The 14,294-nt window shown below is 38.4% G+C and overlaps 1 protein-coding gene across 5 annotated transcripts in view; it reads right to left on the bottom strand.

Annotated features, from left to right (window-relative positions):
- Positions 1-14,294, bottom strand: part of GRB14 (growth factor receptor bound protein 14) — a 113,947-nt gene that overhangs the window by 53,145 nt on the left and 46,508 nt on the right. Inside the window, exon 1 of one of the 5 annotated variants that reach the window (XM_059167160.1) lies at positions 7,188-7,381. The exons of the other annotated variants lie outside the window; for them this stretch is intronic. Within the exon in view, the coding sequence (XP_059023143.1) occupies positions 7,188-7,250 (63 nt within the window). The 5' untranslated portion in view covers positions 7,251-7,381. Of the gene's footprint in view, positions 1-7,187; positions 7,382-14,294 lie in introns of those variants that run through there. 5 annotated transcript variants of the gene reach the window in all.

The following is a 14,294-nucleotide window of genomic DNA, read 5'->3' as shown; positions in this document are numbered from 1 at the left end:
TCTGCCTTCATTGCCAAATGCAGACCAGGCATTGTGGTTTACAAAACAACATGAGCTGGGGCGCCTGGGCGGCTCAGCCAGTTAAGCGTTTGTTTGCCTTTGGCTCAGGTGGTGATCTCATGGTCCTGGGGTTGATGGAGATGGAGTCTGGAATCTGGTTCCTTGCTCAGCAGGGAGCCTGCATCTCCCTCCACCTGCTTCTCTCTTTCTCTGACAAATAAGTAATAAATAAATAAAATCTTTAAAGGAACCAAAACAACAACACAAGAACAAGAGTTACAGCCCCCATTCCCACGGAGGTTCAGCCCAGGTGCTCATGGTGATGGTGGACTTTGAAGTCCGCTCTGTGATCAGATCCTAAACCACCAGGTCCCCAGCGATGAGTCCTAGATTCCTCATTCTATAGAACGGACAAACTCGTAGGACCCGATTACTCTAAGTGATCTTTACTACAAATTTTTGAAAGTGAATAAGGCATTTAGTAAGTCTCACGAGACTCCTAGAGCCCCACTGAGCTCTAAGGAACTCTGACATATGGTTTAGTCACTACATCTTTGAGGCACGACTGAGTGCGCAGCAAGGAAAAATGACAAGAGGGATAAAGAGATGGAGGAAGGTGGGACCAGTCCCACGAGAGGACTAAGGAGCCGGCAGGGTTTGCTGAGTGGGGAAGGCAGAAGGCTCTGCCTCAGACACACCCATGCGTCTGGGAGAGGTGGCCTCCCGCAGGCACGCTGGCGCTGACCCGGAGCTCCGTCCGTCCCGCCTGGTCACCGACCAAACATGTGCTTTGGGCAGGACACTTAACCTACCCCGTCGTCCTCCTCCCTCCCCCGCCCCGCCGAGCTTCACATTCCTCATCCCAAGTGGGGTTTGGGTTCTTATGAGCACTAAAGGGAATGTGTCATCAGTGCTGAACACATTAGAGCTGCTTTGATTTTATAGGTGTGTGTCCAGGACAGTGAGTACACCAAGTCATTCCCAGTGGCAAGCTGGAGCTGGATAAAGGTCATGAAGAGGGAAGGTGGGTAGCTGAGGTGGAACCTGAGTGCAAGGCTTTTCACCACAAGTGTGAGACCAGGGGAGAATGAAGTGAATGCGACAGGGAGACAAATGTATCAACTAACAGCAATTACATACCAACTCTGAAACTTCCCTATGTTGGGCACTTGAGTCCAGCGATGCTCAAGTGACACAGCCCCTGCCATCATTAGTTAACACTCCGGTAATGTCACCTTTGGCTACTGAAACAATACCTTTACATTAGGCACAGTTTTACCTCTTTTAAATACATAACTGTGCCTGATTCTTCCCAGGACAGTGAAAAGAGAAATTAGCTCACCTATCTTATTTTAGTTAAATCTATGTTCCCAGGTTTTTTAAAAAAATTCACCAGCATTTAATAGTTGTATTAATGTTTTTAAATTCAATTAGAGCCCCCCCCTAGAGTTACCAGCATGCGAAAAGTGATTGGCTTTGACTCACGTCTCTGGTGGTCTTTTAAGGTGGGGGTAATACTCTATTGGCATTTCAAAAGCATACTTTCTCTCCTTGGCTGCATTATATCAAGGATACCTACTTTTTGTTTGATTCATTTGTTACAAGGGAATTTTTATATAATACCTTAATAGGATAGGGCACAAAAATATTTAAATTCGTAGTAGTAGGGAGTTGCAAACTGTTTATGAATCTAGTAAAACATGCCATTTCATAGACAAGGGGGGAGAAAAGGAACTGGTGTTTGTTGAACTCCTACTATATCAGTCAAGTACTTCTAAATACTCATCTTATTTAATCCTCACAAGTGTTCTGTGAGGAAGCATCATTATTCCCAGGCCAGAGAAACTGATTTTCAGAAAAACTTAAAAGAAGGCAACCAAAGTCACACCACTGCTCAGTGACAAATCTGAGCTCAAACTCAGGGCTTCCTGGCTCTAAAACACACAATTTCTAAAGCATCACACTTCCTAAAAACTCACTTCTCAGGAAAAGACACATTTTGTGAAAACACAAAATTCATTGGTCTGTGTGGTACCTTTCCTAGATGGATATGTAGCAAAGTAACCCTGTAAACAAAGAAAAGGACAGAAGAAAGATCAAGGTTTAGCAAGAATGAGAACTCCAAGTAAACAACAATAATCACACTCATTACCACATCACAACCAAGCCAGCCAGCCCTCTGTGGGTCTCCATTACCCTCTCGCCTCCACAGGATATCTATTCTTTCCCCCCTTACTATGCCTTCTACTATCCCCATACAAGTGAAGAGAATACATTTGTCCATAAAGCATAATCATAACGTGTACCTGGAAACAGGATAACACAAATCCAAGGGACCAATATTTACTGAATGTCTAATATGTTGGAGGCACTTGTAATTGGACGGCAAGCTACCCACCAAGAGCCCCTGTTCCCCTCCCCCCTTCCTGATGAGTCCAGACTCTGATGAGAAGGGCAGAGTGTGGTGCTCAAGGCCTACATTTCCTGGCTTCCCTGGTCACTAGGGTTGACCACATGACAGAATCCCAGCCAGTAAAATGTAAGCAAAAGTTCCTGGTTACTTCAGGGTGCCATGCTAACATCTGACAGAGCAAGCCAGCACGCCCTTGGTGCTTCCCATTCTGTATGCCAGGAATGTGAACAGGATGACTGGAGATTTGCATTTATCTTTCCATAAAAGGAAAAGAGACCCACACTAAGGAAGATACAACAGAAAGCAAGAAGGAACTTGGTTGCCTCAGGACATTGTCAGGCTGCTATATTAGCTTTGGATGGAGTCTTGTAAAGTGAAAGAAAAATAAATCTTCCTATTTAATGTGCTGTCATTTCAGTTTTCTGGGTACATGAAATAAAATTCAGCTCGTAACTGACAAAACACTTTAGTTAAGGAGTCTCTTCAATATCTAAATTCTGGATGTAAGACAAAAAAAGACAGGTTTTTGAAAACGAAATAGTACAAGATTTATTAAAAAAAAAAACAAAAACAAAACAAAACCAGACACACAGAAAAGCATAAAAGGCAAATCTGAGTCGTCAGAAAGCATAATTATGATCCACAACTATAGAAGACTAGGGAAGCCTTCAGTATCAGAAAAGGTAATCAAAGAACTGTTGTCACAAGGCAGTACCTACTGAATTGGGAAATCGGGAACAAAGGCACATCCACGGACACGGAATCAAGATACCACTAAGAAAGATGTGCTGCAAAAGTCTTGAAAAGCTTCAGAATGGAACCACAGCTTGAGCAGCGGCACAGACAATAGACAGCCTCCAGGAAAAGCAGACCGAGTCCTGGAGCTGTCTACAGGCCCTGGAGCATAGAACCGGGGGCCGAAGTACAGAGGGACAAACATCAAACAGTGTTTCGAGCGCCAGGAAGAAAGCCACGGACTGGGCAGAGGCTCCACGCGGGGCTGGGGAAGCCACGGGGTGCACAGGCCTTGAAGCAGAGGCAATACATCCATTTGGATAGATTTTGTATAAATTTAAAAGTTTCTGGGCAAAACAGTGATATGATAATCTGTATTCTTTCATTCTTTACAAAATTATTTTTAGAAAATCACAGCAATGATTCTAACTGTATGAGGAAGGAAATGAATATAACATAAACTATTCTCTTGTATAGACAGAGCATTGACTCTTCTGATAAATGGCATTGCTCCATATTACACTCATGAATTTCAGATTTTCAAAAGGATTTGAATCTTAAGGAAAATGTATTCAAGAAATTATCCTTTTTCCTCTCTGAGATTTCAGAAGATGCTTCAGGATCGTGTGTGTTCATGAATATCTCTCATAATTGTAGTTTGGATTAAAAAATGCAGAAATGCTTGTAAACATAATTTGCAAAACAATGTAAATGTGATAGAGGCATGAAACATACCTACTCATAGAGTCAGAATATGGACATCTGGCCTTCTGATCTTGAAGGCTTTCTATAAAAAGAATATGAATTTTATATTACATGTAATGTATACTTTACAATCTTTGAATCTTTTGTTAATTCTCTGGGACCTTAAAATAGTTTCTTGATGTAATGTACCAATCTAGACCACTGGGTATAAATTCTATCTCTCTCTCTCTCTCTCTGTCTCTCTCCACACACACACACACACACACACACACACACACACACTTTGCTGCTTACAATTGCTTTCTGAATAAAATGTTTTCTACACTAGAACATATGGGAGTTGGTGGAGGTGCAGAGGGAGATGAAAGGATTTGCCTAAGCTAATTCCAGACTAGAAGTTGAATGGCAATTATACACCCCATAAGGCAATTTCATTAACATATTAATTTCAGGAGGTAACACATATCTAGGAGAAACACACTGGAAGTCACAAGACCTAGATTCTATTTCTAGCTTTGCCAATGACCTTCTGGGTGACCTTGCATAAGTCACTCAACACCCAAGAGACTCAGACTTCTCTCATTTAAAAGAAAAAAAAAAGATCTAATCTAGTAGTTATCCGAGAAAAATGCTATGAGGTAAAAGATTCATTCAGAGCATTTGGTGAGGAAGTACCGTGTCTGAGACAGACGAAATCTTTGCTGGAACCATGATTAACCAGAATCAAGGAAATCTGACTCTAATAAAATTGGAGGAAACCAAAAATTTTTTTCTAAAACTTTACTCGATAGAGAATCTACCAAAAGTCTCTATTCCTCAAAGATCAAAGTGTATTTGATCTTCTACAAAAAAGACCCATACTGTGTTAAGGGGCCATGTTTAAAGTTAAAGTTCCTAGTCACTCTCAGGAGAATCTCATGGTCATTTAGATCAGATATACAAGTTGATAAGAAAATTACTCCCTAGTGCTATTAAGCATTTTTAGAAATGCCCTCAGCCTTTCAAATGATTAGGATTCCAGCTGGCAAATTATTTTTCAAGAGCCACTCATTCAAGATGAGCAAACTTTATGCCAAGCTTAAGGAAAAGCACCTGCTGCCTTCTTGGGAAAATGAGAAGCTGCCCCCAAAATACTCCCAAGAAATGCTTGTACTAATTTGTCAGATCATCTTAAATTATGGTGCATATAGAAAATGACAAGTTAATTACAAGTATGGAATAATTTTCTATCTTGGAAAAAAAGAGCCATGGTGTGACCAGAGCAGATGGAAGTCTTTTAGTCAGAAACATGCCCAATTCCTAAAATAAGAGATATTAAGATTTTTCAGAAAAGTCTCCTAGATAAGGTGTCCTTTGGAGGTTAAAATGCCAGAGAAAGAAACCATGTAAGTACTTTCAGCAAATGGTGATGCCCTAAATTATATGGAAATTTAATATGTGTACTCACTGGAAGGCAATAGCATGGACCTGGGTGCAGGGAATTTTGACTTATTAACTATTATAATAAAAACCTGACAAATGGCTTATTATAAAAGACCAAGAGAAATCACAATGATGTGAACATCAGCAGCTCAGACTTAACATCAATTATAATCACAGCTTTCCAGAGTATTCTCATTCTGCTACTTACCAGTCAATGCTGGATTTTCTAGCTGAGTTTCACTCATGCCAGCTGCCCCTACCCCAGTGCTCCAAATCCTTGAAAACGACAGCATCTCTTTCTAATGTTTTATACTCTAATAAGAAATGGTCTAGATATCTTAACTATGAAAATACAAAATATATTAGTTGAATCACAGAATTGTAGACAATAATAATACTGCAGAAAGCATTTAATGAAAATCTGTCAGCTCTTATATTACAGGTAAGGAAGTAATGACTGCGAGTTTAAGTGACTTGCCCAAGGTCACACAGCTAGCAAACAGTCGAGTGCTATGCTTCCTACCAAACTGACATGTCATATCAAAGGACATGATGAAAGCTTCCTGGTTATTCTAAACTGCAATATTAATTGCATAAAGAAACTCAGTCCTAAGAACACACATTTGATATAGATTAGTATACCTTTTCACGTTCCAGTGAGTCAGGGAATCTCTACGGTCATTATTAATGCTTAGTCTAAATCAAAATGAAGATTCAAGCTCAAAGCAAAATATCTGCAATTAAATTTGCCTAACATGAGAAAAAGGCATCGAGAAAGATAAAGAACAAATATTGGCAAAATTACCATATACAATTCCAATGCCAAGTAAAAATGTCCCCAGTGAATAAATGGTCAAATGTATAAGGAAATGAACTGAAAACCTAAAAATTAAACACAATAAAAAAAGATACTAATTAAAAAAAAAAAAAAAACTCCTGTATTGTTACATTTGTCATTTTCAACCAAATTACACCATGACCTTTGACTTACGGAATACACTAATAGTTAACTAACAGTTAACTATTAAAAGTCAGGTATGGAAATAAACATTCCAGTCTCTAGTGTCACCAAAACCATTCAGAAAGCATATTGCCAAAGATGTGTTTTGGTGCCTTTCTTTTCTATACTAGAGAGCTGATTCTTTAAGGATTTCAAGACATTGTTCTTATTTGGAGTAGTTATAAGAAAAGTTTAGTATATTCAGTTTTACTTAAATGCTACATTGCATGGTGTATTTATTACCTTATAAAATATGATGCTGCAAGTTAGACATGGAAATAAACTTTACAAAAAACAAATAGATACAGTATTTTCATACACAGGATTGACTGCATTAATAATTAACAGAAAGCTCTTTCACAAGGGAATATAATGGAAAGTTTTTCTTAAGCAAATAGGCAGCAGCTCAATAGAAATCGGTAGAAACCAGAGAATAAACTGGTGCCATATGTTTAAACAGAAAAAACAATTAATACAGTCCATTCAACAATGAAGATGGATGTATTATGAATTATAGTGAAACAAAGGAACTGCTTCTCAGTAAACAAATATAAAACATAATAGCTAGCAGATTTCCTATTGAACTGAAGGCAAAGAGGCCTAAAGTTACAGAAAGAAAAAAAAAAAAAAAAAAAGCAAAAGATTCAGTATACTCTCTAAATCACAATGCCCTGAAATCGAGACCGAGCTGCTTTTACATGGAGAATTTTTACCAGAGGTATTCTAGCGCGGCATTTCCCCCCTTTGTCTAATTTCACCTAATATCCCCTTTAATTGCCTCTAGCCTCAATGAATGACAGCCTCTCTCAGGACATGTAACTAAAGTTTCCAGTGTATTAATAAACACACAGTAACAGGAAGAAAGAAAAACAGCAAGGAAAAGGAAAGAACAAGGCAAAAGAAGTCACATACCCTTTTCTGTAGGACTATTGGCGTTATTGTAGGCAGAGTGACTCTTCTCGCACTCAGACTCATGCCTGCTCTTCGTAGAAGGAACCCCTCTCATAGATCATGGGTGAAATGAAAGAAATCTTTTACAGTGACTCCTTGGAAATCTCAGGGCTCAGTGCAAAGAAACTAGGAAAGTAATAAATGTCACTCTGCTTATGTGATTCCAATCTACCCAAAGCCAATTAAGGATGGCTGTGGGACAGGACAAGGCAGTGACCAATCAAAGCCGGGAAAACTCCGCCTTTGTCCTTGGAAACACATTCTGATACTTTTGTTTATGATATTTAAAGAACCAGATTAACAGGCATCTAGTTCACTTAACTTTTTTTTTCCAAAACAGTGCAATTTAATGCCATCTTTGTTGACTAAGCAGCTATGTCTTTAGTTTACTAAAACATTTCAACATATGGCAGATAAGAAACTGTTTATATGGATCTATTTAAAGTACATAAATATGCAGATGAGCTAAATTTACTTATGCAACTCATAAATTCGATAAATGGGTCGATTAGAACATATTATGTAAGGTGCAAAAAATAATCCTGAGGTTAGAATTGGTCTCAAAGTATTAATTTATGTGTTACAATAAAAGGTTTTTAATATTCACTGATGCATTTCATTTCTTAACTAGCTAAAATTTTTGTATTATGGACTTTTCAGCTATCCTTAAGGTTATACGCTTAAGTATTTCTGTTAATTATTTCCTTAACAGTCAACCTAAAAATAATAATGTTAAATATAAAGGGCGCATTAAACCACAATATGTGAATTTCAAATGTTTATCACTTTTAAAAAAGCACAGAATTCTTTAACTCAGCATCTTTCACTCAATTAAAAGCATTTAGACAATAATCACTGCTCAATGCAAACACAAAATTTTAACAACCATTTAACAACCATTTTGCCTTTATTCTTACACTAACTGAAAACTGTATTTTAAAAATGTGGGGGGTTTGGAGGAGAGTCACAACTAAAATCATTGGTTGCTAACAAGAAAATTTTCAGAAATTCAGTGCTTCTAAATAAAGAAAAAAAGAAACACTCAACATGACAAAAAGTATCATAATATTAAAACTAATCTAAGGTATTAGGATGGTAAGATCCCTGCTGCACTGATGACTTCACAAGCATCTACTCTGCTCTTCAGCCACAGCACAGGGAGTGAACCACTGCAGTCAGTAGGAGAAACCGTCTTGTAATTTCTAGCTTACAAGGCGGTTGTTGTAGTAACAAGGCAAAATGGAAGATTCTAGGCAACTCAGACACAAACTTTCCATTTCATTATCTAGACTGGTACTAAGCAGGGTTCACTTAACTGCTTTACACTTGACGCTTTTGGGGTAGGTTTTATATGCATAATGATCTCATATTCCTCAAAAGGAAAAGAGATATTACAAACTCTACAGAATTCCCTACTTGGAATTTCAAAACCTGCATAGATTCCCCAGAAAGGTAGCGGAGTGGGGGAGTTCACTTAATATAAAAAGTCACAGATGGATCTAGTTTGGGGGCATTCATTTGATCCTTATCCAATTAGGTTTTCGTGCTCTTTTAAAATAACAGTATCAATAAAAACTTACTAGTACTGGAATAAAAAATAAAAAATTAATTAAAAAAAAAGAAAATTAAAAGAAAGAGAAAATTTAAAAAAAACTTACTAGTACTGAGATGGGAGTTACCATTTGTAAAGTGGAAGATTCTGGTTTAAACTTAAGTCACTTTTTTGGCAGACCAACAATAACAAAGCCCACAGTAACTACGTCATTTCAAGATTATTATCTGCAGTATTTGGCTTTTTCTTTCTTCTTTTCTCAATTTAGTCTTCGGACATTACAAAGAAGTGCTATCTCTGGTCTCCAAAATGGGGTTTGACCATAATCAACGCAATTCATGTCACTAAATAACGAGGCAAAGTACCCACTATGCATGAGGCGGTGTGTTTGGTGGTAGGAACATACTATTGACTAAGATATGGTCACTGGCTCAAAGTAGAATAGAGGGAATTCATATTTAAATTAAAAAAAAATCATACTCAGGAGTGGGCTAAGTGAGTCTAACAGTGATTAAACTTAAAAATACTAGAGATGCACCAAAGTAGAAGAAACTACACCACTTCAAGGAGGAAATGACATTTTTTTTGACAAGTGATTAGAGGAAAAGACTATGCAGAACTTGATGCCTGATGAGGAGATAAAATGAGGTTCCCAAAGCTGATTCCACATTTTGAGGTCTAGGCAAGTGGGAAGTCAAAGACGCTGTTTTACTTCACACTACAGAGCTTTTTATAACTAAAAACGAATCCTTCAAGTCAAAATGATGTCCAGGCTCTATATTTATTACAGTGCAATATACCTGCCCTATAAGGGCTTTGAAAAACACTTGACAGACAACCAGTGTGATAGGTCATCTCTTCAGAACACTTGAAAATTGAAGTTTATAAATTTTCAGTGAAAACCATGAAGAGCAAAATGTGGCATTTTGTGACTCTGTGTTGCCAAAAAGGTCATTGTCTTTGAAAAATGAGACTTGCATACACTTTTCCTAGTCAATAGGCTGAAAGACTAATGAGATGACATTCACGCTTACGACAGAGTCTCATTTTTCAGTGATCTTTCCAAGTGTTCATATTGACTGTGCTTTATCTTACCTCCCACTTATTGTAGACACTGATTTAAAATTTAACTTTAGCCTATGCTTTTTCTTACCATTATTATAAATGACTTTCACACTCACTAACCTTGTCACCTGATCCTTAATTTCTTCAGCTTCTGCAAAATGAGGATAAAAAGCCATAGCCAACAATTTTTGAACTGCTATGAGGGTCAAGGAAATCAAGTTTGCATAGGGTCTGGAAGGGACCAAGGCAGGGGCTGAAAACCCTACTGCTGAGAAGAATGGGGCCTACGATGCATTCTCCTTAGAACCATGTCACAGGTCATTATTTCCAAAACCAATATTTGGTAGAACACGGTTGTATGTTATTTTGGTCCTTGCTCAATAATCTGACTGAAGGAGTGCATTTTGCCACTCAAAACATGCATACCAAGGTTTCAGTGTGAATTAAGAATAACAAAAAATAACCACTATTATGATCTTTTTAAAAAGATTTTATTTATTTATTTGACAGACAGAGATCACAAGTAGGCAGAGAGGCAGGCAGAGAGAGAGGGGAGGAAGCAGGCTCCTTGCAGAGCAGAGAGCCGGATGCAGGGCTCAATCCCAGGACCCTGGGATCCTGACCTGAGCCGAAGGCAGAGGCTTTAACCCAGTGAGCCACCCAGGCGCCCCCAGTATTGGGATTATTAACGGTAGTTATGTGAACACCCACTCTGAGCCAGGCACAGAGCTAGCTTTCACTGAATCCTTACAACAACACTGTGAGGGAGGCACTCGCTCCTCAGTAGAGGAGGGAACAAAGGCCAGAAGAACGGTAGCTAAGAAATGGTCTCAGATACAAATACATATTGCAAAAGAACTTGCCCAGGTTCATGAAGTGCATAAGTCAATGAGTCCTGATGAAAACCAGATTCGCCCCTTTCCATGACACCCCACTATTCTACCCTACAATATTCTCTCCCACATTATACTATATAATTTGATATAATGTTAGAATAAAATGTCATCATACGGGGCTATTTCTGAGGTACCTAAACATGTGTTAGTTCTCCTAATTCAGTAAGTAGGTGTTGAGGGCCCTACTATGTGTCAAGTCCTATGCTATTTGCTATAGGGAATTCAAAGTTGATAGTTCCTGATTCCTGTTTGCCAAAGGAGCTGACCCATGAAGACATGTAAACAATTAGTCAAAATAGTATCCCAGGTAGGATCTGGGCAAAAGACAATGTTACATAGGCACCAACCAACCTCTAGATTCCAAGCCAGACCTTCAAATCTCTTCCCCTACTCAAGGCCAACAGAAGCTTCTTACAGATCCCAAAGGCACATTCCATATGTCCACCTCTTTGTTTCTAATGTTCACTCACCAAATGCCACCAAACTTTTGAGGCCCAAGACAAGGCACAGCTCTTCCAACAGTGACATTGATCACGCTTCCTTCAAACATCTCTCCTTTTCTTGGCAGTGGGTGAGGGGTACGAGTCTACCTTAGAACTGACAGGTGGAGAAGAAGGCAGTCATTCCTCCACCTAGATTATACCATTCTTTATTTTGCACATTTTTAAAATTTAAACTTTTCTATTGCTCGTGTCTTGCTCTGTACATACTAATACACTGTTTTGGCAACTAATAAATCTTTCCATAGGCCCTAGTTTTCTGCCTAATGAAAGTACAGTCCTTAAGGGTGGGACCCAGTCTCTTATTTCCTCTCCTGCTCCCAGAATACCTAGCAGAGCACTTTCTGTACACAGTAGGCATTATGCTCACTCACAATCATTGTGGAAAGACTAGTCGCTCCGGTTACATAGCAGACAAGCCTCCTTTCTTGTTTTAACAATTGCTTGCCTTATGATTTATTCTGAACAAAAACCACAGTCTTCTTCACAAGAGCATTTGGACATTCTTCTGCTACCTGACATAGTTCTACTAGTAGCAGTAATGTAAACACTAAATTTAACTGTTGTCCTAAGAACACTGATTTCACAGAAAACTTAAAATATTTTATCATAGCAAAATAACAGGCCAGATCTTCAGACATAAACTCAGTACCTCTAGTTCTACCAGCTCACACTAAAGTGCTTTGCTTCCCTATGTATGTGCCACGGCACCAGGCTTCTCCCTTGGTGAGCCGGGACTGATCTCCCTCTCTCCTGTTTTGGCCTCCACCCTGACGGCTACTTCCTTCTGTCAGGAATGGCTATGTTTATTTTCAGGGATTCAAAGTCTAAAAGAAAATTTTCTCTTTCAAAGAAATGACTGAATGACTGACTTATACACCCTAGTGATGATAAATATGACCAATCCACAGTTCATTCAAGTATTTTGAATTGACTATGTATGCCACACCTGACATAGTTTTCTAGAAGCATTACACCTGCCTACCAAGGAACTACTATCTAAAGAGTGCCGATGGACACTTAAAAATAATCACAACAAAGTGTTCAGTTCTGTAAATCAGCACAAATCAAGTACTGGAATGGTAAAAGAAGAAGAGCTAACTTCACCATGAGAGAGCGAACAAGTTCCCTAGTTAAAAAAAAAAAAAGATCAGAATGAAGATAATTCTGGGGCCCCTGGGTGGATCAGTTGGTTATTCATCTCTCTCTTTTTTTTTTTAATATTTTATTTATTTATTTGGAAGAGAGAGAGAGCATGAGAGGAGAGAGGTCAGAGGGAGAAGCAGACTCCCTGCCAAGCAGGGAGCCTGATGTGGGACTCCATCCTGGGAGTGCAGAATCACAACCTGAGCCAAAAGCAGTTGCTTAACCAACTGAGCCACCCAGGTGTTCCTGCATCTTATTCTTGGTTTCAACTTAGAAGCTTGTGATGGTGAGATCGAGCCCCGTATCAGGCTCTCCACTCAGCAGGGACTCAGCTTGAGATTCTCTCCCTCTGCCCCCTCTCCCCCATTGCGTACATGCTCTCTCTCTCTCTCTCACTCACTCTTTCCCTAAAATAAATTAATTAATCAAAAAAAAAAAAAGAATACAGGTATTTCCAGGTAAAGAAAACATAAAGATGAATCGGGGAAATCATGGAGGGAAGAGCCAGACAAGAATGGTCATTCTATGTCACACTGAGCAGTTTGACTCTCATCCTTAAAGGGAACCATATTTGATAAGAAGTGAATTTTATCTCAGTGTGGAAGATGAAGTGTGTCATTTCTGAGAATGGTAACTAAAAGAAGAAAAACAGTCGGAAGGACCTAAATGAGTCCGAGAAAGAAATGGAAATAACCAGATTAGAAAGAAGTCAAGATTTCAAAAGATAACAAGGAAATAGAAACAGCAGGGTCAAGTAGCCAAACACATACAGATGTCATTAATTGTTTCCTAAATATGAGCTTACAACACAAGTTCTAGAAGTATAGGCTGTAAAAAGATAAACATCTTGCCTACACTCTTCATATTTCATATACTTTAAGGTTTTCTTAGGAAAAATCGTCTCTGAAATTTTGGAGAGATAAGACGAGGAGAACAGACAGAAAACAAGCACCTACCTTTCTTCATGCTCCCATAACCTTAAACTGACAACAAGAAGAGGAGCAGGGGGTGGGGGGAGTAATTTCCTTGGTAAGAAAGAAGAAATCCTTTCTCTTTTTCTAATTGTGCTGGGATATAAGGAATGTACTTCAGTTGACCATGCACTAAAATAATTTCTAGAAGCTAGAATGTCATTGGGATTAGACTGATAAGAATACATGCAATTATAGCAGGAATTTATGTTAAGAGAAATGATGTAAGTAGATTAAAAGAAAGTAAGATTAGAATACATATATATATACATATATATATATATATATTTTAAGATTTTATTTATTTATTTGACAGAGAGAGAGACAGCAAGAGCAGGAACACAAGCAGGAGGAGTGGGAGAGGGAGAAGCAGGCTTCCCCAGGGAGCAGGGAATCTGATATGGGGCTCGATCTCAGAACTCTGGGATCATGACCTGAGCTGAAGGCAGACACTTAATGATTGAGCCACCCAGGTGCCCCTAGAGTATATTTTTTAAAAAAATATAGAAGCTCATTATAAATACCGTTTCTTAAGAGTAAAGGAATGTCAAAGCTGAGGCAACACAAAATTTCCCCAAAAAGACCAAAAAAGGGGAAACAAATCTAAATAAGTACTTCCACATAAATAAACAAACAACCAAGGATTACTAAACATTTGAAGAAAACAAACAACAGGACAAAAGATATAAATATGAACAACAAAAAGAAAAAACCCTCCCAATATATCAGAGATAATTCAGAAGACAGAATATTAAAATGTCTAATCGGACTCCTGAGATCAGGTGAAGATTCAAGGGCTACAGCCTTGATAAAATAGAACGCTGTGTAACAGGAGTGATCAAAGAACCACAGACCATTCTTTGATATTATAAATGTTTGGAAATATAATTATTATTATAATAAAACTAAAAGCTAATAAGTGGCATGGAAGATAAAGA

This window comes from Mustela lutreola, chromosome 3, assembly GCF_030435805.1.
Source record: "Mustela lutreola isolate mMusLut2 chromosome 3, mMusLut2.pri, whole genome shotgun sequence".
In the NCBI taxonomy this organism is placed as follows: Eukaryota; Metazoa; Chordata; class Mammalia; order Carnivora; family Mustelidae; genus Mustela; species Mustela lutreola.
Note: the sequence above shows the minus strand (reverse complement) of the source record. Positions and strands in the feature narration are given on the sequence as shown.